Raw genomic sequence first — 27,303 nt, forward strand, 5'->3', positions numbered from 1 at the left:
GCCACTGAAGCTTAGAAGCTTTTGCGAGAAGCTTTAAGTCACGAGACAATAGCGAGACAGTCGCGATAGCTTCTGTCTGAATTTGGAAAAATCCAGTTTTGGCCAAACAGCATTTCGTGAGAAGCTATTAGTCGCGAAATGCTCGTGAGACAATAGTGAGAGTCTTTGAGTGAAATGACAAAAAATTTATTTCCCTTAAGCACATTTCGCGGGAAGCTCTAAGTCGCGAGCTTCTCGCGAAACAACCTCTATACTAGTTTTTGAAGAAAAACACAAAAATGCATTTTGAACAAAAACTAAAAATGTGAAAGTATAAAATCACTTTCAAAAACAAATAAAACACTCAAAAATCTTTTTGGGTTTGATCAGCAAGTACTTGAGCATACACATCACATTTGAACATGTTCAATCACACAAATGAGTTAAGCATTAATTGAATCAAAGTCTTGTGTGTTGTGGGTGAGTATCAAGTGTGAAATAGTCCTTAGACCAGAGTGAAGCTTCAATGATCAATTCAATCAAGTCATACACAACTGGTACTAAATCAGGTGGTCTATCTCAATTATAGAAATGAACATATATGACCTCCCACAAATTGATTACATAACTTAGAAGTTTTTCATTTGACTTCTGCATAAATCATAACATTTGATCCTTTTTGGATAGATACATCTCTTTTTGAGATCGGTGCTTGCAATTTTTGATATTTCAACATTGATAATTAGCCTTTGGCTTTTGGAGCACCATACATTTCAAAACAAAAGCTTTTCATTTGGCTTCTGCATAAATCATAACATTTGCCTTGGCCACCCTTGTATACTCTCCCAACTTCTCAAGAAGTGAGTTGTAATTCTCTTGAAGACCGGTTGTGCTTTCATATTCTTCAACATCAGATTCTTCTACTACTCCCATTGATTCTTTATCACTATGCTCCCTAAGCTCTTGTACAAGTAAATTCAAGTCCTCCGAAGACTCAACATGAGTAATAGTCATAAGAGCGGAGTAATTCCCTTCTCCGTCACAGCTTTCCTTAGAATCAAAATTGGATGAATCAGAGTCACTAAGAGTTGTGGCATATACTTTACCCTTTGATTTCAAATAATTGGGACATTCTTTCTTGAAGTGTCCATGCCCATTGCACTCGAAATAAGTAATTCCTTGTGTAGATTGGGATTCCTTTCCATCTTTCTTTCTGAATTCCTTTTTCTCCCTTCCGGAACTTTGGAATTTCCCTTTATCACCAAATTTTCCATTGTTCTTGAATTTCAAGAATTTCCGGAAATTTTTCACAAGGTATGCCACATCTTTATCAACAACATCCTCATCCAATGAGTCATGAACTTCCACCCTTTCATTAATTGTCTTAAGAGCAAGAGATTTGCTCTTCCTTTGTGTGGGCAACGACAATTCATAAGTCTGAAGTGAACCAATCAGTTCTTGGACTTTGATATCATCAAGGTCCTTACTCTCTTCAATTGCTGTCACCTTGGCACGGAAGCTTTCCGGCAATGACCGAAGGATCTTCCTCACTATCTTAGAATCCTTCGTTTTCTCCCCCAAATTGAACTTGCCAACGACCACCTCATTCAACTTGCTATAGAAAGAGTCAAAGGACTCATCCTCACTCATTTTGAGCTCCTCAAATTGGGTGGTTAACATCTGCAGCTTTGTATCCTTCACTTTCTTTGTTCCTTCATAGGTGGTCTCCAATATCTCCTAAGTGTCCTTAGCTACTGTTATGTGAGAAATCCTGTGAAACTCATCTGGAGAAACACCACAGAAAACTGCATTCAAAGCTTTACTGTAAGCGTTAGCTGCCATAAGGGCTACCTTATCCCAAGTGGATTTAGTGGCCTCCGACATAGTCCATCCTACTTCTACCGCATCCCAAATAGTATCATCTATTGAAAACAAGAATGCCCTCATCTGGACTTTCCAAAATGCAGAGTTATTACCATCAAAAAATGGTGGAACATTTAAAGATTGAGACCGGTTCATCTCAACTGGGGTCAAGAATCACATTCAGGTATTTAAACCACAGCGAGTGTACCCGCTCTAATACCAATTGAAAGCTTGAAAATGTGTTGAAAACACAAGAGCTGTTTAGGCCCTCAAATTAAAGTTACGACTCGATTGATTTTACACTAACTTAATACTAAGTGCGGAATAGTGTAAAAGTGAGCGGATAAACAAATAAGCTACTTTAAACCATATTCATAATAACACAGCAGTAAAATGAAAGGTAAAAGAGTAGGGAAGAAGGATGCAAACACAAAGACAACACAGCGATGTGTTATCGAAGAGGAAACCGAAGTCCTCGGCGTAAAACCTCTCCGCCGCCCTCCAAGTGATCAATAATCCACTAAAGAATGAAGTTGGATACATAAACAGCAAAAGACCCTCCAAGCCTAATCTACCCAGTGTACCTAAGCCCTCCAAGTTTCTTGCTCCAACGAGGTTACGTCGAACCTTTGTCTTCTTTAACTTACCGGATTCCGCTATAGCCCATAGCATCAGCCAAGCCTCACCGGCTTCTTTTGGCAATTCCCCAAAGCTTCCCAAGCTCCAAAACACTCTCTACACTCTAAATAGGTGTGGGTTGTGTTTGGGTACAAATCTCCCCTCAAGGTATGACAATGGGAGAGGGATGGCGAAGAGGCTACAATGATTTCTCACTAAGGATGAGTAGCTCTCTCTAAAAAAGATGGGTGTGTGTGTTGTAGAAAACCTATCTAGGGTTTTTCTCTCTGAATTGCCTCCTGTACATTTGTGGATAATGTGGGTATAAATAGTGTAGGCACAGAAAGTGTGTATCAGAAAGGACAGTTTGGCAGAACAGAATGTCTCCTGGGTGTCTCGCGGGAAGGCCTTACCTGCGAAATACTCGCGAGACACAACTGTCTCCATCCTAGCCTGACTCTTCGCATTTTAGCATGTGCAGGGCACATGAGTCACTTTGCAGGATGCTTAGTCGTGAGCTACCCGCGAAAACTCTTCAGTCTTCAATTGCTTGAGTCTTCACACACACTCTCTCTCTCTCTCTCTATCACACAACCCTTACAATCAAATCCCACAATAAATACAGGGTACAAAAGATTGAATAAAATTACAATCAAATTTGGCATGGAATATAAGCCAACATAAACACAGTTGTAAATAACAACTTTACAGACTGATTATATAAGATTTGCATAGTATTGTTGAATTATGCAATGTTCTAAGCGTTTGGCTTTTTGGTATAACATAGTTGCTGTCATGCTTTGTAGGGTCTAAAATTTTTGAATTATTGATTAGTTGCAATTAATGTCCTATGTTACTTGCTAATTGGAAGAGTTAAGGGCATGATCATTTGGTCCAATATCTTTTGTTTTTAGTATGTTTAATCTTTTAGAATATTTGTATGGATCTAATCTCTAAACAATGAACAAAAGAGAATTAGAAATTTTCAAAGCAAAATCCAAAAAGACATTGAATAAAGCTTGAAGATACAAGCACAACTGTAAATAATTTTGTTTACTAATTCTTTTGTAATACTTATTAAACAAATGTAAGAGCATGTTTTAATTATTGTAATATTTTACTCCATAATATTTGTATTTTTTTTTCATATTTAACAATCTTATATGGTAAGATTTTGACAATTTTTCATAAGTTTAAACTACGGAAAATTATTGAATACTCCGAGAGTACCATAAATGCTTACTCCCCCCTCTCACATAAATTGTGGGTCCCACCATATATTTAATTAGTGGGATCCACCGTTATGTGAGAGAGGAAGAATATGCATTTATGGTACTCCATGAGTACCGAATAATTACACTTAAACTACATCTTTCATCTTATATTGGAGCCGATTCAGCTTTCAAATAGTTGAAATTAGAAAAATATTTAAATTAGAACATTTTAACCTTTGATCTAAAAGTTTTCCTAGCAACTAGTTATATATATACTTGACAAGTTCAACTAAAGTTGGCAATTTTGTGCAGCTGTGCATGCAAAGAACTCAAAGCCAACACTTAAATAATAGGCAGTCAAGATTCTCAACCAAAAAAAAAAAAAAAAAAAGGAGGTCAAGCCACATACGTTAACTACTCTCCATTTTAATTTGATTTGATCAAGTTTCACAAACGAAACAATGCCGAGGCTTCAACCAAGATACCTAGCTAATGTGACTATTTTTTTTTTAGAAGCCGACCTAATGACTATTTCAAATTTCAAATATATACACCATTTAATTAATAGGCAATCAAGCCAAACTTGACAATTGTCAACAGACGGAGTAATTAATAGAGTAATTACGCTATTAATTGTAGAAAAACGAATTGGGAGAGAGAGAGTGAGGACTTGGAACGATACATGCATTAAATCAAGGAACGGCGTGGAAATTGCCACTTTTATAAGCTTGGGCAATGAGTCATTGCCCATGCATTAAGCTAATGACGCAGCTAGTGAGGCCTAATTGAGTGAATACAAATCATCTATCATTTTTTGTATACCACTTTATGTTCCACTGAGGATAACTTGTCATGTATTGATTTTTTTTTTTTTTTTCCATTTTAAAATTTAGTTATTTTATAAGGAAAGTAAAATCATATCCTTTGTACCATTTTTAAAAGAAATATATATACATACATATATATATATAGATGAGTTTTTCACTCTTTCCCTCTCCTTGAAAGGCTTCTAAATATTGGACAATTGTAAAAAAAAAAAATTATTCATGTTCAATTCTTTTAACAGCTTGAGACTTGAGAGTAGAAAGTTAAACTAAATGATGATTTAGAATGATGATAAAGAACGCAATCGTCAAAAATGGATGTTATAGGTTGAAACTTTGTAATAAAAAAAAAGACTTAAATTATATCAAGTTAGCCCTAAAATGTATAAATTTCTTGATTCTTCTTGGTTTAGATTAATTATTATAAACTCAAAAGGTGTACATAGAATCATGTTGTTTCTAGGACATTACACTCAAGAAATAAAATCTCAGCTATCATACAAATGCTAAAGCAGAGCAACATCTGTCTGAATAATAAAAAAACTAGTAGTAATTAAGAAGCTACTATTAATTTAGGGGAGAGGGATTAAAGAGTTATCTTTATTAATTGAAAAGGTTTTCTCATTTGATAACATTGCTACTAGTTGAAGCATTCATGCTTTCTTGACACTAGCTAGTCTTATTAGTTAGACTTTTTCCAAACAATTTGGTGTTAGTTAATTCAAATATCTGAAGAAGTCATAGACCATGAAAATGACTGGTTCTTAAATAATCTCAATTACAAGACTACAGCAACTGCTTGGAACAGCATGTTTAAAACCTATCAAATATTATAAATGTTGTTGTAATTAATGGTTTCTTTCTAACTCATAAACCCATAAGCCATAACCATTATTATGGCAATGGTTACTTCAACACTTCATCATTGTTGTTCTCCCTTTCTTCTCCTTCTGCTTCTTCCTCTCGTTCCCACTGTTTTTACCTACACCAAAGATGACTGTAACATATTGCTGAACTCACCGGCTTCAGTTACAGACCAAGATATTAATCCATTATTCACGTCGCGTTCAGTTGAATTTTCCTTTGGATTCCGCCGTTTTCAAATCAATGAGAAAGAGTCTCAATTCTTGCTTGCAGTTTGGTTTACTAAAACAAAAGACCAAACCATAGTTTGGTCTGCAAATGGCAATGAACCAGCACCACAAGGTTCTACACTGATGCAGAATAGCAGCAGTGCCTTTGTTCTCAATGACCCTAATGACAGAGTTATGGAAGGCTCCAGGTAATGGTTCCAAATCCAGTTGTGCGGCTATACTGGACAACGGGAACTTGGTGATTTTAGATGAGCAGTATAATTCTATATGGGAAAGCTTCAAAAAGCCTACTGATACGATTTTGCCTGGCCAAATACTGTACATGAATACCACACTCAGGTCTCACCAATCTACTACAAATTATTCTTATGGCCGCTTCCAGCTTTCTTTACAGCTTGATGGCAATCTGGTGCTTTATTATATAAATATGCCATCTGAAGTTCTTAATCATGCTTATTTTGCCACCATGACAATGTTCTGGGAATCACAGTTGATCTTTACTGAAGCCGGATACATGTACGTCCAAGATGCAAACAATTCAACCAACATCTTCAACCTTACCCAAGAAGATCCAGGCTCAAAAGACTCTTTCTACCACATGGCTAGGATTGATTATAATGGGGTCTTCAGAATATACAAACACCTCAGACAGCAGGACACAAGTTGTGGAAGCTGTCCTTCAACATGGGATCCAGTGCAAGGCATTCCTGGTATTACTGATATTTGTGGTGTATTTGATGCTAATACTTTTGTAGGTGGGTTCTGTGGACTCAACGGTGTTTGTCGTACCTCAGATGCTTCAAGTGGGGGCGGGACATTTTGCTCATTTCCTTATGGATTTTCTCAATTGAACCCATATGAGGATTGGGCTGGGTGTAAACCAGATTTTCCGTTACCCAACTGCGACAATGGATGGGAAGAAAATAAAGGGCAGGTAAGCTTTGTAAGGCTTACAAATATGGACTGGCCGTTTACGGATTACAGCCTTGTTCAAGGGGCTAATGAGACAGTGTAAGCAGCAATGCCTTGACGATTGCATGTGTGTTGTGGCCATTTACGAAAAAACAGGTGGCTATTGTTGGAAGAAGAAGTATCCTCTGTCCAACGGAAGATATAGCACAAATATTACGAGAATAGCTTTCATCAAGGTACCTAATAGCTTTGTTCCAGTGAAGAAAAGCCAGTCTGTGGTAGTTGTTTTGGCACTACTCCTTGGCAGCTCTGCATTTCTCAATATCCTTTTCTTCATAGCTAGTATTGTGGCTATTATCTACTTGCACCACAAAAAGCTGAATTCGCCATGGAATATTGATAGCACACTTGCAACAAATGTGAGAAGCTATACATATAAAGCTCTCGAACAAGCAACCAGGGGCTTCAAGCAAATGGTAGGAAAAGGTGCTTTCGGAACTGTTTATAAAGGGGTCCTTCCATCAGATTCAAAAAGATTTGTTGCAGTCAAGAAGTTAGGTAAGGTGGTAGAAGAAGGTGAGAAAGAATTCAAAACAGAAGTGAGCGTGATTGGTCAGACTCATCATAAAAATTTAGTCCGGTTGCTTGGTTATTGTGATGAGGGGCAGCACCGGCTATTGGTATATGAGTACCTGAGTAATGGCTCTTTAGGTAACTTTCTCTTTGGGATATCCAGGCCTCATTGGAACCAAAGAGTGCAGATTGCTTTTGGAATTGCAAGAGGTCTCATGTACTTACATGAAGAGTGCTGCACCCAAATCATCCATTGTGACATAAAGCCTCAAAACATATTTCTGGATGAATACTTTACACCAAGGATTGCTGATTTTGGATTAGCAAAGCTTTTGTTGGCTGAGCAAACTCGAGCTGCTCGAACAGGAATAAGAGGGACAATTGGGTACTTTGCACCTGAATGGTTTAGGAAAGCATCCATTTCCGTTAAGGTTGATGTGTACAGTTTTGGTGTGATGTTACTTGAGATTATTTGTTGCAAGTCTAGTGTTACATTTGCGTTGCAAGCAGAGGAGGCATTGATAGATTGGGCTTACGAATGCTACAAAGATAAAAAATTAGATAAGTTGATAGAAAACGTTGAGGAAGCAAGCAATGCTAGAGAGGCTTGTGATTCTGGCAATTTGGTGTATTCAAGAAGATCCTTCACTGAGACCCTCGATGAAAAAGATCACACAGATGCTTGAGGGAGTTATTGAAGTTTTTGTGCCCCCAAGTCCTTCATTGTATAATCACTCTCCACCTTCAAAAAGTAGTTCCCTTGAGTTTTCATTCTCCTCAGTTGAAAGGTAAGCATTTGAGATTGATGATAATAGTTAACTTTGTAAATAACTAAGTGTTGAGCAACCTCTTTTAAAGGTGAGGCGCCACACCTATTTTTATTTGTATTATGGTATCAAATTCAGACTGATCCGTGGTTGGTTTCCGTTATTCATTTTTCTCTTGCTCTGTCCTTTGTTCTTGGATACAAGGTTCCCTTGTTTCATGCCTATTATTCTTTAGTGTCTTTCACCCAGGGGCGGACCTACCCCAGGGCAGAGGGGGGCCATTGCCCCCCCCCCCCCCCCCACCCAAAAATAAAATAAATAAATAAGATTTTCCCTTAAATATATATATATATTTGTCTATCCTCCTCTAAAATATTTAGATATTGACCTACAAGAAAATAAGTAAATAAAATTTATACCCCTTTAACTACAAAAACGAAATAAAAAAATAAATATGGACTAAACAAAAATTGCGCACAAAATAAGAAATACTTATTTTATATGTTATACTTTGTTGATGTGTTTTATAATATGAAATGTTTAAGAAATACTTATTTTGTATGTAGTATTTTGTTGAATATGAAATAGATGTTAGTTTTTATTTTCATAATTTTTTTTTTCGGTTTTAAGCTTTGACCCCCCCCAGGTATGAATCCTAGTTTCGTCCCTGCTTTCACCTTCTTAGTTACTTAGCTTTAGTTTTGGATTCATAGTGCAATCTGACTTTTTTTTTCTTGGGTTTGTTAAATTGTTCTTGCTGTAATTTCTGTGGGATTAAAGCATACTTGCATGTGGGTTGATAAATTTGTAACTGTGAGAACTGCAATCCAAGGGGATCGAGATTCATAATAATTATTCCTTGAACAAATCAAGTCAAACATGATGTTGAAATTTAACTTTTATATTGGAAAAGAAAAAAAAAAAACTACGTCAATCATATTTGTCATCCAACTTTAAATTCTAATAGACGAAGGAAACGAAACATGGTAGTCAAGAAAAAAAATTTGAATTCTCAAAATGGAAAAATTCAAATCATTCATGATACAAATAGTTTTGTATCCCATAGTTTTCAATAGCTTATTTGCTAAACTAGTTTTCAGAAAACAACTAGTTTTATTGTTTTTTTTTTTTTTTTTTTGGGGGGGGGGGGGGGGGGGGGTTGACTGAGAAGTGAGACAAAAAGCTAAACTTAAATTGCCAAACAAAAAGAAAAAGCATCTATTTTTGAAATTCCAATTTTAAAACCCTAAAAATATTGGAATTCAATCTTCAATCTGTTAGGACAAGAGATGATCACCAAAACAAAGAAAGAAGAAACTGAATAAAAAAAAACACCCTTCCAGATCTGTTAGGACAAGAAATGGTCACCAAACAGTGGCTTTGATATTATGCGGTTTTATGGAACACAGAGTTTTTGTGTTTCTCCAAAAATTGGTAGTAAAGTTTTCTATAAATCACCTCTCCACAACTTATAGAATCTCCAAAAATTGGTCGTAAAATTTTCTATAAATCACCTCTCCACAACTTATAGAATGAGGAGTCCTGTGTACTTGACACTTTGATTATGTAGTTGATTGGTCAGGAAACTTGGTGTAGGCATAGCAGGCACCCAAGTTATCAAATTCATGATTGCAAGAATATTTGTTTTTTTTTTTAATAATAATTAGTGGATTCAAACTCAAGATATTTCTGTGGAGATCAAAAAGTGCTACTGAGCCACAAGTAGAGAATTATTTTTCAAACTCAGAAAAAAAAAATTTTTGAAAGCTCGATAATGTAAATGCTAGAGCTAGTTAGATCCTCAATTTTAATTATAGCTTGATTAATTTTAAATCTAAATGCACTTAATGCAAAATATACGTTATTAGAAAATTAATTAATCGAAGCACTCAACAATTGCAAGGATGAACAAATAAGTGCAAGGCAAAAATCTAACAATTGGATTGCATGTTCTTTATGCTCTTAACACATATGTCAAGTTTTGTATCAATTGAATATTATTTACTATATAATCTATAAGATTATATTTTATGCGTAGTTTAGTTTTAAACTACAAAAAATTTAAATTTAAATAATTTATTAATGATATACTTATTGATTTTTAATTTTCTAGAAATTTTACAAGCATTGAGGATATTAAAAAAAAAAAAAAAAAAGTAATCCAGTGGTGGATTTGTCAATATTTATCTTCAATAAAAAGATATTGAGTAAAATTGTATCCTTAAGCTGCAATCAATTTTGTAACTAAATTTTGTCCTAAATCATTTATAGGCATCGACGAGGGAAAAGTTTTCCTAATAAATATGAAAAATAGAAAATTAGTATAGAGGCACTTTCACAAACTTCAAATACTCCAAAAAAAGCTCTCACAAATCACAAAGAATAAGAATAGAGAAATTTACCCTAATCAATTGTTGCATGGCATCCTCTTTATTGATTTATTTATTTATTTTTTACAAAACCTCTGGAGATATATATATATATATATATATATATATATATATGAAAAGGTCAACAAAGTTAGGCAATTTTGTGAAGCTGTGCACGCAAACAACTCAAAGCCAAAAACATAAATAATAGGCAGTCAAGCCACGTATGTTAACTACTCTCTATTTTAATTTGAACTAGATGATATCCTACGCAATGTGTGGATACTTTATAATTTTATTTTGAAATAGTTGCTTGCTATTCTTTATGATCTCTATATAACCTTGAACCTTGTGCTATGCATTTTGAAGAATTACCTTCAATTATATTATATTAGTAAAAAATAAAAAAAATAAAAAAAAAAAGGCCCTTTATAATCCTGCAAGAAGATGAGTCTAGCAGGAAGTTAATCACAACCATCTTTATAAAGAAAAATGAAAGGGTGAAATTTAATCATTTTGTTCAACTTATTAACAAAACCGTAATGATTCGTCTATAATGATTTTTCAACCTCCTTGAAGTTTCCCTTATACATTAATTATGGCTAAATATTAGTAAGAAATATACCTTTTGCAACTAATACAAAGTCTTACATACCAAGAACTAATACCAAAAAAAATGTCCCACACATAAGGGCCATTTTTGCCATCACGGACCTTCATTCCAAGTGATGCAAATATGTCACCAATTATTTAAGGATGGCCCTTACGGTTATCAAACATAGTAGTCAAAAACCTGAAAGAAAATTTTAAAAGGAAATTGTGTGAATTTTTATTTATAGATGAACGTTATTGTAATCATGTTCAAAGTAAGATAACTATTAAATTCCTAGAAATTTCATTTAGTGAAGAGAAGCAGCTTTAGTGACCAAATTTGGTAGTATGTTTTTCAAAAATATTCAAAGAATATCATATGCTAAGTTGCAGCTTAGTTCTAATTGAAGCTAATTCATCATCAGGAACTAAAAAAAAAATGTAATTGTTTAAGCTACAATGCCAATTATGTTTGGGTGACTAGTGTAGCTTGCATGAATTTTTGTTATTAGGCTACTAGTCCAATCTGGGTCAATTAATTGAGCTTTCTAGGCATATTTTGGCTGGACTACCCCAGTACTTCTATGTTATAGCATCCAATCCACACCCTTCCAAAAAAAAAAAAAAAAAAAAAAAAAAAAAAAGAGAAAACATCCAATCCACAGTCATTGGGTCTCCTACTTGAGTTTACACTGCAAGCGGCGTAATGTTTATTGAACTCATATATGTAAATGACATGATTCGCATTAAGACAAAAATGACAATTTTTTACATTTTTTGATAATAAACAATATACAGTTTGACAAATAGTGTAAATTTTGACATATTGGGCCACAAGGATAAATTTTTTGGGTTGTTGTTCTTAGAGATCTAAATGGCAGAAATGCCAAAAAGTTTATATATGTATAATGCATTGGTGCAAACAACAACCTCTTTGCCATTTTAGCATTGAATTTGCTTATACTTACTGGTACTCTGGTAGTATTATTTATTTATTTATTTATTGCTAAGTGAATAAAAGAGATAGGTAGATAAATTCTACAAACATGAGCCCAAACACACTAGGGGGTTGAGCCCAAACCACCTAAAAATAAGTTAATAGAAGACGAATGGCAATTTTTTTTTAATTATTATTATAATTTGTAAGTACAGGATGCCTTTAAAAAGTTAATCAGTTTGAAAGTACGTTCAATTACTTTTGTCTTCTGGTTCTGGGTTATCCCAAGTCTCAAGCCTAGAGAATGATACTAACAAGTTAATATTTAATATAAACTTGGTTACTTTTTCATCAATAAAGCAAGACAATAAAAATCACCATGCAGTTGCAGGTACTCCCAACAAAATCAAACTGACTTCCTATTAAAACCTTGAACACTTGAAAATGATTTGGGTATAAGTATAACAATGAAATCAAGCAAGAAATTCTATTCCAAAAATATCTTTACTCTAAAATTGGATCTTATTTACATTGACAAAACACTGGAACCAAATCTAAATTATATCCCAATTTGACAAGCAAAATAGATGTCCTGTCAAACCATTCTCAATAACCATTTCCTCGCTGCAAATTTCGTGGCCATTCTCTCATCTTCTAAGAGTTCAAAAACCCTCCAAAAAGAGCTTCTCATCTATTTCAGGAACAATTTGAAATGTTGTATCAATACATCCTATTTAATTGTAGTCTCTGTCCTTCTCGGTACCCACATTTGTTTTAACTAATCATGGCCTTTCCTCAAGTGCTTCTTGTATCTCTCCCTTGATGATCTCCGAAATTTTTGGGAACATGCTGAGGCTTAAGAAGTTGCAAACTTTCATTTTTCTCTTAATAAGATATTTCAAACTCCCTAGCTGGATATTGCATATCCCAAGTTATCGCCAATCCCATCCAAAGGGCATTATTGTTGACCTCCATTTTCATGTCCAAACAACTTGATCTTCAATTCTGACTTTCATTACCATAAATCAAGCACAAATCAGAAATATGAGATCCCCTATATTTGTATGCAGTTGCATCCAATTGTTCCTGCAAAATGTCATTTTTAAATGAAAGCTACTCAAAACTATCCAGTTCATTGATTATTATAGAATCAATATGATCATATATACTTCATCCCCTGTTACTCAAAAACACTCAGTTTACTAAATGAATACAGAAGTAATATCATTTCATCAAAGGGGAAAAGAATACAAGTTTGTATGCTATCCTTTGGGGTGCTCTTTAGTGATAACTAGAGGAAAACCCTTTATCCTAGCAAAATTACTAACGGGATAGAATGGCACCTTGATATAAGCTCCCCAAAGCTAAACATCAGCTGCCACAGTGCCACTGTTTTGCAAATTTCATCCCATGAAAAGCCATTCTAATTGAGGAGACCCATAATGCCTGTATACTCTTTCATCAAGCTCATTATTGGCAAAGGATTGATCATTCTCTTCACCTAAAAGAAACACACCAACATATACAAGTTAGTGTAATGGCAGAGCCTCACGAGATGTTTCAGCTTTATTGTATTTATATTAGATATCTTTGCATATATACCATCTATTAACAAACAAATGATATAATTGCCCATATTTGTGTACATAATGTCACAGATGTCTTTCATTCTAAGTGATACCAGAATAACAGATGTACAAGAATATTGTACACAACTCTGACAATATCTTCATGATCTAATAGGTCATTTTTTAAAAAAATTTATTTTATGGTAAGTCATCTCCTGATAATCCTTGCCTGAACTGAATTGAAATCTGACTCTCAGTTTTTTTAAACACCATTATATTGAGAACTACATAAGATACAAAAATAACTTAAACCAGAAAATCATGCCACTCAATTTGGGTACGAAATCAAAGGTAATCAGCATACAAAAGGATCCCTTAATTAAAATCATGTCTAGCCTATTGAGCTACAAGAAACAGGAGAGAAGAGCATATCACATAGCTAGTGCAAAAGAACAAGATTTATTTCAACTTCATATAGAAGCAGATACAATTACATGTTAAGTGTTAACTTGTCTTAATGCATGATTACAAATAAATCAGGGCTCCTCCACCTTCCATATCACTGACTTGCTAACATGATTACAAATGCATTTGCCAAAAACAATAATTAAAGCCTTGTAACAAGAAAATTGAAAAGGGAATTTATCAGGATGGAAAACGTCTTTTTTTCTGCAATTTTGCAAATATTTGATCTGATACTTAGAACGAAATCAAACACAAAAATGGAAAATGCACTTCAATTTATCATACATATAAACCACCTATATCAGCATACTAAAGAAAGAAAGAAAATACGTCGTTAAATGCACTTCAATTTAATGTCCATATATATATATATATATATATATTCATAGAATTTAATGTCCATATTTCTTCAATCATCAAATTCCAAGCAGCCTAAAACAAAGAACCTTGCAGCAATTAATAAAGTAAATTTCGCATGGGAAGAGAACCTACCTTACAGCCTACAATACCTGCCAATTCATCTTCCGCTCAAACCAATTCACTTGAACCCATATTCTTTTTTAATGCAGAAATGTCTCAATGCAAAGAAGCAGAAAACTAAGATAACCAAGCTCAGTTAAATTTCCAATAGAAGATGATGTAGGGATCATCTATAATGAAGTTTGAAATCTCGATTTCCTTTCCCACCTGAAACACAATAAGAATGCCTCTTGTTGCTCTTGCAATCATCCTTTTCAGCATCTTCATAACAAAAAAGAAACATATGAGAAGGGCTATAGGATCCCCCTTACTTAACCATCTATAATGCTGAAAAGGCCAGTTGAAAATATGTTTACAGGATCTGAGAATGTCAGTGGAGATACAAGCTGAAGTCCATTTTGACCAGCCAAATCTTAAACAAATACAAAGAAAATTACAAAATGTCATGCCCCTACGCGTAAAACAAAAACAAATTAGGACATCCAGACTCCAAACCCAAAACAACATGCATGTATCTCAAGTATCTGCATTACTCTTCCCAAGAGCCACATATTATTGTCTACCATGTGATTGATGTTTCCTGTTTTTGATCTGACACATGGAAAGTATTGAATTTTAATCAAGTTCAAGTCATGGGATTCCAAATCTTGCAAAATTATGTGATTGATGTTTCCTGTTTTCAGATATGTTCAATACTATCACTAAATGTCATCCTCTGTTGAGAAGCACATTTTCTTGGATGACTTCCTGATTTTTATATTGCACTCCATGCTTTCAATGTATTTTATATTTTTCAGCCCTGCTTGATCTTTTGAAAATGTTGCTTTTCTTTATGCTGGAAACAATGACTAATAATATTAAAAAATAAATAAATAAATAAGGGGTACATTTGCTTCTTTGTTGTTTGTTATAATTGGGCTAACAAATATACTATTTCTCATCAAGAATCTATCTTTTTTAGTGTAATAAAATAGGATGGTTCATGGTTGATACATAAACAGGTGTGTATGATATAGAGAACCTAATATAATTCGATGCCCCTAAAATGAATATTATCATTTAGAATCATACATATAATACTTAGATAAACAATAAATATCTTCTGGTATGTAATTCAGATTCCAGATACATGTGCTAACTTGAAAAGTTTTGAATTTCTCAAAAATCAAATCAACAAGTAAAATTATAAATATTGAATGGAAAGAAGAAGAAGAATCACCAACTGCAAAAATATTCTTTCTATTTTCTTTTTTTATCTTCTTTGAATGGATCAAGTCAAGACCTTAAAAAAAACTTAGTCCAAGCCCTCAGCCTGCAAAAACAAATAAAGACTTTTACATTGATAGTAGACAGTGAAAAGATCATGTAAATGCCTATAAAATGAAGAATTTGCGCGCTAAAAAAAATTGTAAGTTCTTAGACTGCAACATTTGAAGGGGAAAAAAAAAAAAAAGGTGTAGCTATGAGTTTTAAGGCAAACAAATTAAGCAGAAATGCATTAAAAACATGTTCAACTGGCAAAATACCGATTCGTGCATAAGGTTTCTCAATAGATAGAAGCATCATTGCACACAAATTTAAATATCTAATTGGAAGCCAACTTCTAGGAATGATGGTTCACCAGGGCTGAATTGTTAATATTTTTACCCTTTAAAGGAATAACTTGTGTGATCATGTAAATACAAGAACACATGATACAAGAACAAAAAAAAAAGACTTTTACATAAAAAGTCAAAGAGTCCTATAATAGAACACATTGGACAGCAGGTGAGCATAAAAGAAAATAATATACACTGAAACGGTGTTGAAAACAAAATTGTATACTTGAAAAAAAATCTAGTTCTGGGAAGTCATGAATTGATTGTACCAATCTTTTCTACCTATAGGTAGTATTGAGAGAGAGAGAGAGAGAGAGAGTCCCAGCTCATAGTCGTCAATGTCCAGAGTTTGGTAATTTTGCCTTTCATCATGGTTGTCATTTCTTTATATAAGAAATAAATCTTTGAAAATTGGGAAAGTTCTATTATGGTATGTTCGTTCAAAAGATCTTAATTTGCATTGATATAAGAGAGTGAAAAGATCATGTAAATGCCAATAAAATGAAAATTTTGCACACTAAAAAAAATTGCAAGTTCTTAGACTGCAACATTTACAAGATCATGTAAATCAACGTTCTTGAATTAATGGGGAAAGCTCTCAATGCTGAAACAAGAAACATACCAATCATCAAATTGGGGTCTTCATGGTCGAAATCTGCATTGCATCTCCATCAGAAATCTCTTCACTCTATGCAACAATAATCTGTGACAACTCAGAACAGATTAATTTCTATATGAAGAAGCATAAGGATGCAGCATAAAGAACAACAAATGTTCTAAAGATACAAGATTGGATATAAGAATACTAGACATAATATCAGTGGTTACATTTCTCATTATATTGCCTTCTCAAATGTCTGCATCTATGGCTTAGAGCATCTTTGTCATGATAAGACCAATGTCCCATTGAACAGTCCAATTGATAAATTACAATTACTTAAATACAAAAAAAAAAAATTAAAAAAAAAATAAAAAAGACCATCAAGAACAGACCAATCAAGAGTCTTCCCATTCTCTCCCACAGTGGAAACTAATTGGAGTTGAAAGCAAAATCACAATATCCTCCAAGACAAGAAATTTAGAACTTCAACTAACTCCAAATAAACTCAATAGCAATGGAAAAATTAGTTTTACCAACTACCACAAGTTATAACTCAAAACCCCCAAATTTCCAACATAAATAAACCTTAAATAGCCACCATTAGCACAACCATAAACCCACTCATCAAATTATTCCACTAAAACAAAACCCATACATATAAACACATAAATTTCACTTCCAAAGCTCATATATCATATGGGTATCCTTATCAAAGCTTAGATAAAAATAACCTCAAACAATAGCATAAAACCTATAAAAAGAGATTAGAACTTTTACCTCAAATAAAATATGTGAAGGTGCTTAGATGTTCATAAGGATTTTCCTGGTGATCTTGCCGGAAAAAATGATGGTGGAGATGGTGGCGTGGAGTGCACCGGTGGGAGAGGATGAGAGAGTGAAGAGAGCGTTTGAGTGAAAAATGAAAAAGAAGAAAGAAGTGAGCCGGCCAAAGCAAAGAGATGAGCGGTGGAAATTAGGTGGGGTAGGTGTGCACAAATAGAAAGAAGAAAAAAAAAAAAAAATCAGACCTTTACTTTTATTTTTCTTTTTTTAACTTTACGGGCTGGGCCACTGAAAATGAAATAATGCAACTGAAAGAACATTGATATTTAGGTTAAGGAACAACACATATAAGACAATAGAAGCAATAGAAGCAGACAATAAGACCAATGTTAGCATCTATGGCTTAGAGCATCTTTGTCATGATAAGACCAATGTCCCATTGAACAGTCCAATTGATATATTACAATTATTTAAAAGTTAAAAATAAAATAAATAAATAAAAAAAGAGAACCACAAACAGTCGAATCAAGAGTCTTCCCATTCTCCCCCACAGTGGAAACTGATTGGAGTCGAAATCATCATTTACAGGGGGCTGGGCCACTGAAGATGAACCCAAATCAAACCCATCAACATTTGACGAGTCTAATGCCGAACCTAAGTCTGATCCATTTTCTGTATCCATTGGAAGTCCCAAACCTGATTGCAAAGATAGGGGCCTATTAATGTCTTGAATGATACTGGGATTTTGAGGAGGAGGGCAATTGCATTCTACATGGACTCCTATCCTTTCAACGATAGGAGCAACTTCTATGGATGAATAGGGGAGAGTATTACAGAGGATCTCAACATGATTCCGATCAGTTAGTTGCAAGTCCCGAAATAATTCCTGTAATGAGCTCTGAGGTCTACATGAAAAACTCAGATGCCCAGACCTCTTATCTTTATGAATGCTTTTTCTTTCAAATCTTCGTTCAGTACCATTGATGAAAATGATGACATGATAATCAAAATTACGACCAAAACCATGAAAAGCTTCACAATCTTGTATTCCAAAAGCAGTACAGAGAGCAATTGTTGGAAATTCGGGACCAATCGTGAATGATATTAAATTTCCGTCCCTTTGATGGTTGAACCAATTTGGAATATCATTCTCATCTCCTGTTACCTCAAAACCATATTCACAAAGGCTGTCTAGCCAAAATTGTCGCTCTTTCCTTTCTGGATACCATACTAACGAGGACATGTGCCTTGTTACACCTGAACATGGTGGTAGATTTGGTGGAAGCCCTATGATTTCTCGAAGCAGCTGCATGCAATTAGCAAATTGAATAAGTTACATCTTAGCAAATCATGTAGTATTTGTGAAGGTAACACAAATAGTTTCTTAATATCTTTAAGAGAGAGATATACCTGAAAGAATGATTGTAAATCCAGCGAGTGGCAACTTTCTACTTCTACACGTCTTATACTATGTGGAAGCCTTAGGATTTCCCGCAACTCATCGCAATCTCCAATAATAAGCGTATGTAATCTCTCACATCTGCTCATGCTTTCTGGGAGGGTGACAACTTTGCTGTTGTGGATTTCTAACTCTTCCAGTGTGTGGGGGGAAAAATAATTCAAAATAAATTCTATTTCTGAGTAAATTTTAATGCAATAAATAGACAGTTTTTTCAACATTGGAAAAACATATGAGCAACCAAGAGAGTTGCACAGTGGCTGTCTATCAATCTCCACATTCTTCAGAAATATGGAATTGCCCGAAAGATGCGCCTCTCCTGAATCATATGTTCCTACAATTAATTTCTTAAGCCCAATCAAATTCCCAAATGACGGAGGCAATTCAATACAGCTTTCTGGAAGCGTTAAATCTTCAACACCTTTCATTTCGTGCAAGATATTTGGAAACTTCTTAATCCTCCGGCATCGGGGCAGGCTAAAAGATGTAAGAGATTTCATCGTGAGACAGTTCGGAAGAGTTTCAAGTTTTTCGCAATTCCAAAGGTCCCACACTTCAAGCTTATCAAGACGCCCCACGGAATCATCAATCTCAATTAAATTTCTACAGTTAAAAAGTATCAATTTTGTTACGTTTGGGGTCATTGATAAGTCAGGTATTTTCGTAATCAGATCGCAGTCACTAAAGTCCACATATGTCACGGATACAAATTTCTGTAGAAAAAAATTTGAAAGTTAGAACATGGTTTAACCTTTAAAGAAGTATATATGAATAAATTAAAAATTAAAAACTTTGAAAAAATAATAATTTATAAATGCTAATGATCATACCTGCTTGAGTTCTGGTTCCTTTAATAGGATAAGAGGCGAGTTAAGCACAACCAGTTTTTTGGGAAAAAAATTTGGTGGCCGCGAAGAAAATGGATAGTCACGCCAATCAAGCAAGCTTAATTCATTGGGAAGACATTCAAGGGGTCCATTGCAACAACGTATGTTACGAATCAAAAGCAATCTAAGATTTTTCATCTTACAAAATTGTGCCTTTATTTGCACCTCTTCGGATTCTGATTTAGGCGACCACAATATTATGCTTTGAATTTTATCTGAACCCTAGTTGAACAAAAGGGTAAGTGAATCGCCAAAACATATAATAGTTAATAAACTTTAAACAAAAATCTTATTCAAAATAAATAAATAAAAAAAGGGAAAAAAAAGTAATACATCTTTCTTGTGAAGTAAAGGGAGGAAGTGAATCAAAACAACAAACATACCATATTTTCAATTACTACATCAAGAGCTTCCTCATAACACCATAGTCTACTACATTCCCCAGGCTTTTGTGGTGCTTCTTGTCGAACAATGTCCTTACCCATTTGTTGTAATAAGTCATGCATCGACAAATAATCATTATATCGATCAATGAGACCCTTATTAATAAGATTTTGAATACCATATGGGTTTAAACCACAAGCTTTCAGTTCATCCTTAATCATATTATATCTCATATCATATCCCTTGAAGAAACATGCAATATCAAGGAAAATATTCTTTTCATCTTCGGTTAATCCTTCATAACTTCTTCTTAGTATTTTTTGAATATCTTCATGAAGATTTTTTTTATAATAATCTAACGCATCATTCCATTCATGTATAGTTTGCTCACACAAATCACGACCCATTACTTTTAGAGCTAGAGGAAGGCCTTTGGCATAACTTATAGCTTGTTTCTCAAGTTCCAAATAATCTTCAGGGACTTCGTTACTTGGGAAGGCGTGCTTACGAAAGAGTTTAATTGCTTCATCTTCATCTAATCCCTTAACCCCATAATCATAGGTTGAAAGACCATTTCGATTAACTAGCAAGCTTTTATATCTAGTTGTCAAAATGATTCTACTTCCTACAAAGCATTCACATTGTCCGAGCAATGTTTCTATCTGGTTGGCATTATCCACGTCATCAAGAATGATAAGAACCTTTTTTAGGCGAAGAATTTTATTTATCCTTGTGGTTACTTCAGGTTTAGTATTCACCCCCAAATTCTTGTCCTCTGAGATACCCTTAAGAAGTGTCTCTTGTAAATGGATTATGCCTTGATTTGTCTCTGACCACTCCCTAACATTCTCTAGAAAACTTTTTGCTTTGAAATGATTTGAAAAGCTATTATAAATAGCTTTTGCAATTGTAGTTTTGCCTATTCCACCAAGGCCAGTGATCCTTACCATGCGAACATCATTTGATTCAATATCTAAAAGTTTTGTTAGGGCCTCTATGTGAGAATTTATTCCAACCAGCTCCATTGTAGCAACAATTGATGGCATTTGAATGAATTCAGAATTTAAGATCTCTTCAACAATTTTTTGGACAAGTTCAGATTCAGTGCAACTGTCATTCACAGAGTATTTAATTAATACATGTAACAAGTTGGACTATAAAAAATAAATAACATAAACTTAATGCAAGATGTTTAATTTTTACGTCACAGTTATAGTGTTGTTAGATGAAGTAAGTGACATGTAACTCATAGATTGAAATTTTTTATTTAATTCACTTTTTTTGGGTAACAATTGGCTTTTGGGATGAAGTTCCACTTAGATGACGACATAGTCTGTAACACCCCAAACCTTTTTAAGCAATTTTACAATGTGAATAACATCTCAAGTGAATTTTATGTTTTTCAATAAGAGTGTTAATTATTTTTGTAGAGGTCTTTTTAATATTAAAAGCATGTGATGGCATTTAAGTGATTTGGGGTGATGGACTAGGTGAGGATTAAGGAAGAGAAGAAATTTAAGGGTGAAATGGTAAATTTCTTCCTCAAGATATTTTTGTGATGAGTGGTCCATAATAACCCATACATCACCATATGGTAAGCCCCCCCCCCCCCCCCCATCCTGAACAAAGTTTTTCTCCAAACTAATTTGGAGAGAAACCCTACAAACTCATCATATATATTTATATTGAGTGTGAATTTTGAAAATCTAACCATTAGATTGCATGTTCTTATTACATCCTTAATGCTTACAAAAATTTCAAGAAAATCAAAAATCAATTGCTATGTCATCAAATAAATGTTATGATTTCAAGTTTTTGTAATCTAAAGTTGTATATAAAAAATAAGTTAATTGACCAAATAGTAAATAATATCCGATTTGAATGAAATTTGATATGCATGTTAAGAACATAAGAAACATAAAATTCAACGGTTAGATTTTCAAAATTCACACCCAAAAAAGAAATATATGAGAAGTTTGAAGATTATGTCTTTCCTCCCCCATGGTGACCGAACCTCCAAGCTCCCATATCTCTTTCCTCATTTCTTTCTTTCTCTCTCTTTCTCTCTCTAGTCGAGACCTCCTTGTTAGGGAGGATTATGTCTCCATTGGTTTTCCTAGTAGCTAAAGCTCCATGAGATTTTGAAGTGGTTTAAACCCAAGGTAAAAATCTAAACTTTTACCTCAATTTCTTCTATGAAATCCTTTGGGTTTTGCTATTTAATGATTATTATGGTGAATGCTTGATGGGTTTTGGTGAATAATGGAACATTAGAGGGTTAAGATGTTTTGGGTAGCAATGGTTTTGTTAAAATCCGAAAATTTCATATCATTTGAGAGATTTCCTTTGATACAAGGTTTTGGTTATATAGTTTTCTAATGGATATTTGAGGGTTGGTTTCCTAGAGCAACCATATAGTTTTTGTTGTTGCATATGTTGATGTGAGTTGATTTTAAAGTGTGTTTCCTTTGCATTTGAGTGACTTTGAACGTGATGTGTGAGCATGTAGTTTTTGCATGCCGTGTTTGATAAGTTGCTTATACAAGATTTTGAGTTGATTCCTTGTTTTTAATATGCTTAAATCTTGTGGTTTTAATGTGAGTAAATTCTCAAATAATTTGGGCTAGTCTTAAAACTATAGCAATTTTCTAAAGCAGTCAGGGACAGATTTGAGTCAGCCACAATACATGATTTTTAATAAATTATAGAAAAATCGTTTTGTGCTGATTTTTCTGTGGTACATTGTATACATATGGGGGAATGTTCTCTTAAATTTTCGTATTAATCGGATAACTTTTCATTGACCAAATGATTTTTACAAAATGGCTGGCCTGCTACGTACTGAATCTGAAAGTAAGACTAAAACTTTAAGATTTTATGGAATTTATTTCAAACATTATTCGAATGGTTTGGCTTGTAAATTCTTGTGTTTTCCTTGACATGTGTTTTACTTAGTTGATTTTAATAATGGTTTGGTTTAATCATTTGTTGCTCAAAAAGGAAACTCATGAGATAAGTTACCTCTATTTTGAAGGTGATGTGTCTTATGTTTATATATGCACATTTGCCTGCAATAGAGAATTAAAATGCTTTGGCTGTGTTATGGTTCCTTGGATCATTTGTATGCTTGTTTGGTATCCTTTGGGAATAGGTGCCTTTGGATAGTCAAGTTAAGCTCTAGGCCCTTAATTTGATTTTAGGGGACATTGTTGATCTATGGAGACAAGTTTGATGGTACTTTGTGATAGGCATTGTTATTGATAGGCTTGATCATTTTGTTTCTAGGTTCCGAGATTTTTGATGATGGACCTAGTGACGAGATTGGTTGATTTCATGGCGCCCGATTGAGGTAAATTGCATTATTTGGGAAATTGATGCAAAATATTTTTGACAAGAAATAGTTTTGAGGACTTTGAGAATATTGTGGATATTTGGTTATCGAAATATTTTAAGAAGCTACTTGGAAGTAAACTGTATATTTTGAATACATTTAACTTGTGAACTTTCAATGTGGGTTTGCCCTTGTGCTATGATGTTGGTGATCACCATGTCTTTGTGACGATGAGTCAAGTTAGAGCCTTCCACTTTGCATGACGCTGGTAAATCCTTGAGTGTGTGGGTGAGGCTGCTGCCCATAGAGCCAAAAGACCTCATGCAAAAGAGGTACTGTGTGACGCGTCATTCCCTACTGCCCATAAGGGGGAAGAGGTAAATCCTTGAGTGTGTGGGTGAGGCTAGGCAAGGCCCAGAGACCGTATGCAAAAGAGATACTACATGGCGCGTCATCCCCTGTTGCCCACAGGGGGATAAGTAAATCTTCAAGGGTGTGGGTGAGGCTAGGTAGGGCCAATAGACCACATGCCAAAAAAGGTACATATCATGCTAGTGGTTTGTGGGTTCTGACTTGTCTCTATGGCGGTATAATGTCTTTGTGACATTTTTGTCTTTGGGGTGGCTTACCATGTGGCCTTGGGTTGGATTTTCTGGTTTTGAAAATGATGTTTTGACAGCTCATAGTGTATGGTAAATAGATATTGAGATATTTTGAGAAAGTTTTGTATTGCATAATTTCAATCATTCTTGTCATCTTACCAATGAAAATGAATTTGCTAGATTTTCATGGAAATTCCCAAATTTTAACATGTTTTGTAAAATGTTCATTATCATGAAACTTGCATTTCTCTCATCCCCATTAATTATGCTACTTACTGGGCTTTAGCTCATTCCACTCTCCAAAATTTTTTTTTCAGATAAATTAGCTACACCTTGAAAATGGAGCTTGTCTTATTGGTGGTGATTGAAGTGTTATGCTGAATTGGGAGACTAACATTATTATTAGTTGGTGATTTGATCTAGTTATTTTTAAGGAAGTAGTAGTTAATTCTATTAGAGGTGGGGCTCTCTTGAGGTTTGATAGCCCAAGAATTTTGTTGGGGTTGCATATTTTTGAGAACATTGGAGTTTTATGTTAACTCGTTTGGTGTTTGGAATATTAATGTAAACTTTGGAGACAGGTGATTTGTAATTCATATTGTCTATATATGTGTAATAGAGCTTTGACTTGGAATGTGGAGATTTCAGTATAGTTATATATTCTTATCACGTAGAAAAGAAAAAAAAAATCCCTATAGTCTCTCTTGAAGGTTTGGTTTCATATACTTTGAACCCTTTTGGGTTTGGTGCGTGACATAATCTTATTGGATCTCACTACGTGCTTAGAAAAAAATAATTAAGTTTTTTTCTTTTAAAATTTTCCAAATATTACGAGGGGTGAAATTCCTAACTAATAATGGTAAGTGATCTAATATTAAGTTCTTTTATTTCCATCTTTAATCTATAGCTAACTAGCTTAGTATAAAAGATTCTTCTCATGTTTTTTTTTTTTTTTTTTTTTAAAGGTATAGTATAAAAGATATGACAAGAAAATATTACTTTCATAATTTAGTAAAATTTAAAAAGAAAATAAAAGCTAACAATTAATTCTAGTTGTTGTTTAATTAACAATAAAATTTAATGGACATCAGAAAACAATTAAAGCTCTTGAAGATCAACAAATAGGAGTACATAGTACTATACAAATACCTGTTTTTGTCATCCCAACCAGAAATATTGGCTGCTTTATTTAAAGCGTCCCTCCACCTTTGTACCTTTGTCTTATCTTTAATTTTTTTTTCAAGCTTAGTCAACACTTTTCCAAAATCTCCTCTTTGCTTCCGAACTTCAGATGGATCCACTTGATAGAAAACTGGTAGCACTTTTTTGGTACACTTCATAATCTTAGCAAGTTCATCCAAACACCAACTAGAGGATGCATAATTTTTAGAAAATACAATTATTGATGTGCTTGAGTTTTCAATGGTTTTGAGAAGCTCTTCAGAAATGTTTTTTCCCCTATGGAGATTATCATCAATGAAAGTTTGAATACCCTGTTGAGTCAGGGCCTTAAATAAATGGCTGACAAAACCACGGTGAGTATCATCACCTCGAAAACTCAAAAAGACATCAAAGTTCTTGAGTTGGTGAGACGAGGCCATTGGGATTTTCACGCAAACAGATGAAAAAAGTTGAAAGGAGAAGGAGGAGAAGGAAAGCTGTGAAAGCTGTGTCAATATAGAAAGTGAGGAAAGTGAACAGGAAGAGGGTGAGCGAATGGATGCTAGGAGCTAGACTTTATTGTAGTCTTGCTTTCAAAAAATGACACGCATTTTACATGAATTGCAATATCAAGGAAGTTTTTGAGACTACCTACTTTCGTCAAAAAAAAAACAGGAAGTTTCTGAGAAAAGCCCAAAATAACTCTTAGAACTTTCAACGAACCATACCGGGGTCATTGTGGTCAATCAAACCATGTGAAAGTCGTAGATGTCACTTTTCCATGCAATCTTATACAGCTGTTCCACTAACTTTAAGTGCCGGTTTGTTTTAACTTTTTCAGCCCAAAAGTCACGTTTTGAAAAAAGCCAACTCAAAAATAGTGTTTGGTTAGTATAAAATGCAACTTTTTTCAAAAAGTTGCGTTTTATACTTGTGAAGAGAATGCGCATCCCAAATTTGGACCTCTTCAGGTCCATTTCGCCAAAAGTTCATGGGTGTTTTGATATATCCATTGAGGTGAGTTGGGCAATTACCAAATTGTCCTTAAATTGTGGTCCTAGTGCATGCAATTTCTCAAAATCAGGACCACATATATTTGATGTATGTGACGTTACTTGGTAAAGACCAATTACATGGTAGTATATAATTTCAAAATGGTTAGGTGGGTTGTCTTTTTAGATGGCAAATTCTTTTACTCACAGAGCATCTTCTTGTTTCACATATGACCTTGCCTTAATGGTCCACTGATTAGGTTAGGTAACGTGAGCAGTACTTTTCAGGATTAAGGGGCATACTAGAGAATAAGTTAGATCAAGCTGGCGTAAAAGACAATGTTTATGCCAACTAATCCTAGACTGACACATCAGCCAACAAATTTAAACTCAATACACCTTATTACATGCAATTATAACCCAATTAAAACCTCAAATATTCCTCAACCACGTTCAAAGCTTCTTCTCCAAACGGCAAACTAAAGGATGTCGAATCCGCCACAGTCATCACCAGAGTTGTTATTGGGGTATGAAAAAGATGTCGAATCCGCCGTTAGTCTAGTGTTACAATCTCAAGGTTAATTTTCTCATGATTTGGTGGTTTTCTCCCATTTTTAATTTCGAAATATCAATGGGTTTGGGTTTTTTTGGCCGTGAATCACTTGATTTGATATGGGTTTTGTTGTTTTTCTTATTGGATTCTTAAATCTTATTTAAATTTCCTTTATTGTTGGTTTAAATTGCAAATCATTTCACTGCTAGCAATGGAACTAAATACCAGTACTGCATGGGAGACATATATGAGCATGCTGTGAAGTTTATTATAACTTTAACAAACTATAGTTTTTTGTTTGGATAACAAGAGCATGAACCTGCATGCCAACACTTTTAGGTCCTGGAGGTTGGGGTCAAATGATGTAATTCTAGTTAGCCTCTCCACTATCTGAAAGCTCTAAAATATTTTCTGGTAATCAAATAATCTAATATAAAGAGGTCATGCATTGGAACCACAATTTCATAAAATAGTGGTCGTAACTGTACTGACTTTATTCATGGTTTGAAACTTTCAGAAAAGAATTGGAATAAGTTAAAACTCTGTTAGCCAAGTTGTAATGCACAGACTTAATTATGTTCAGTTTCAACCTCCAAGTATCCATTAATGTCTTTTTTAATGTGATTTTTCTGTCTAAAATCAAGAGAAGGGAGTGGCGTGCTTCTGGCGCCGCCATTTGAAAAGACAAAACAAAGCGT

The 27,303-nt window shown here is 34.2% G+C and overlaps 4 protein-coding genes and 1 pseudogene across 16 annotated transcripts in view; 2 read left to right on the forward strand and 3 right to left on the reverse strand.

Moving 5' to 3' along the window:
- The first annotated feature begins 5,755 nt into the window (after positions 1-5,755).
- On the forward strand, positions 5,756-6,607 carry LOC115983519 (G-type lectin S-receptor-like serine/threonine-protein kinase LECRK3). Its single transcript, XM_031106227.1, has one exon. It carries the CDS (start codon positions 5,756-5,758, stop codon positions 6,605-6,607), a length of 852 nt encoding a protein of 283 aa, XP_030962087.1.
- A 22-nt stretch (positions 6,608-6,629) lies between these two features.
- On the forward strand, positions 6,630-7,869 carry LOC115983523 (annotated as a pseudogene).
- Positions 7,870-12,144: 4,275 nt separating this feature from the next.
- LOC115986314 (disease resistance protein RPS6-like) overlaps positions 12,145-27,303 on the reverse strand; it is a 78,398-nt gene continuing 63,239 nt past the window's right edge. For 2 of the 13 annotated variants that reach the window (XM_031109177.1, XM_031109176.1), the window contains 3 exons: positions 14,267-14,371; positions 13,085-13,242; positions 12,145-12,827 (listed from right to left, as the gene is read on the reverse strand). The gene's annotated coding sequence lies outside the window, so the exon portion shown is untranslated. Of the gene's footprint in view, positions 12,828-13,084; positions 13,243-14,266; positions 14,667-15,473; positions 15,567-16,474; positions 16,556-17,230; positions 17,451-27,303 lie in introns of those variants that run through there. The other 11 variants (XR_004090644.1, XR_004090642.1, XR_004090638.1 and 8 more) reach the window with 11 other exon arrangements.
- The window catches only part of LOC115986312 (TMV resistance protein N-like), a 75,831-nt gene continuing 66,155 nt past the window's right edge, over positions 17,628-27,303 (reverse strand). Inside the window, exons 3-5 of the mRNA XM_031109174.1 lie at positions 19,526-19,804; positions 18,647-19,408; positions 17,628-18,542 (exon numbers count right to left, since the gene is read on the reverse strand). Coding sequence (XP_030965034.1) covers positions 17,703-18,542; positions 18,647-19,408; positions 19,526-19,804 — 1,881 coding nt within the window. The 3' untranslated portion in view covers positions 17,628-17,702. The remainder of the gene's footprint in view (positions 18,543-18,646; positions 19,409-19,525; positions 19,805-27,303) is intronic.
- LOC115986313 (TMV resistance protein N-like) lies at positions 19,749-25,704 on the reverse strand. Its single transcript, XM_031109175.1, has 3 exons — positions 25,049-25,704; positions 19,966-21,076; positions 19,749-19,797 (listed from the first exon to the last, which is right to left on the reverse strand). The coding sequence occupies exons 1-3, from the start codon at positions 25,498-25,500 to the stop codon at positions 19,780-19,782; spliced, it is 1,581 nt and encodes a 526-aa protein (XP_030965035.1). The 5' UTR covers positions 25,501-25,704; the 3' UTR covers positions 19,749-19,779.

Source organism: Quercus lobata, chromosome 4 (genome assembly GCF_001633185.2).
Source record: "Quercus lobata isolate SW786 chromosome 4, ValleyOak3.0 Primary Assembly, whole genome shotgun sequence".
Taxonomy (NCBI): domain Eukaryota; kingdom Viridiplantae; phylum Streptophyta; class Magnoliopsida; order Fagales; family Fagaceae; genus Quercus; species Quercus lobata.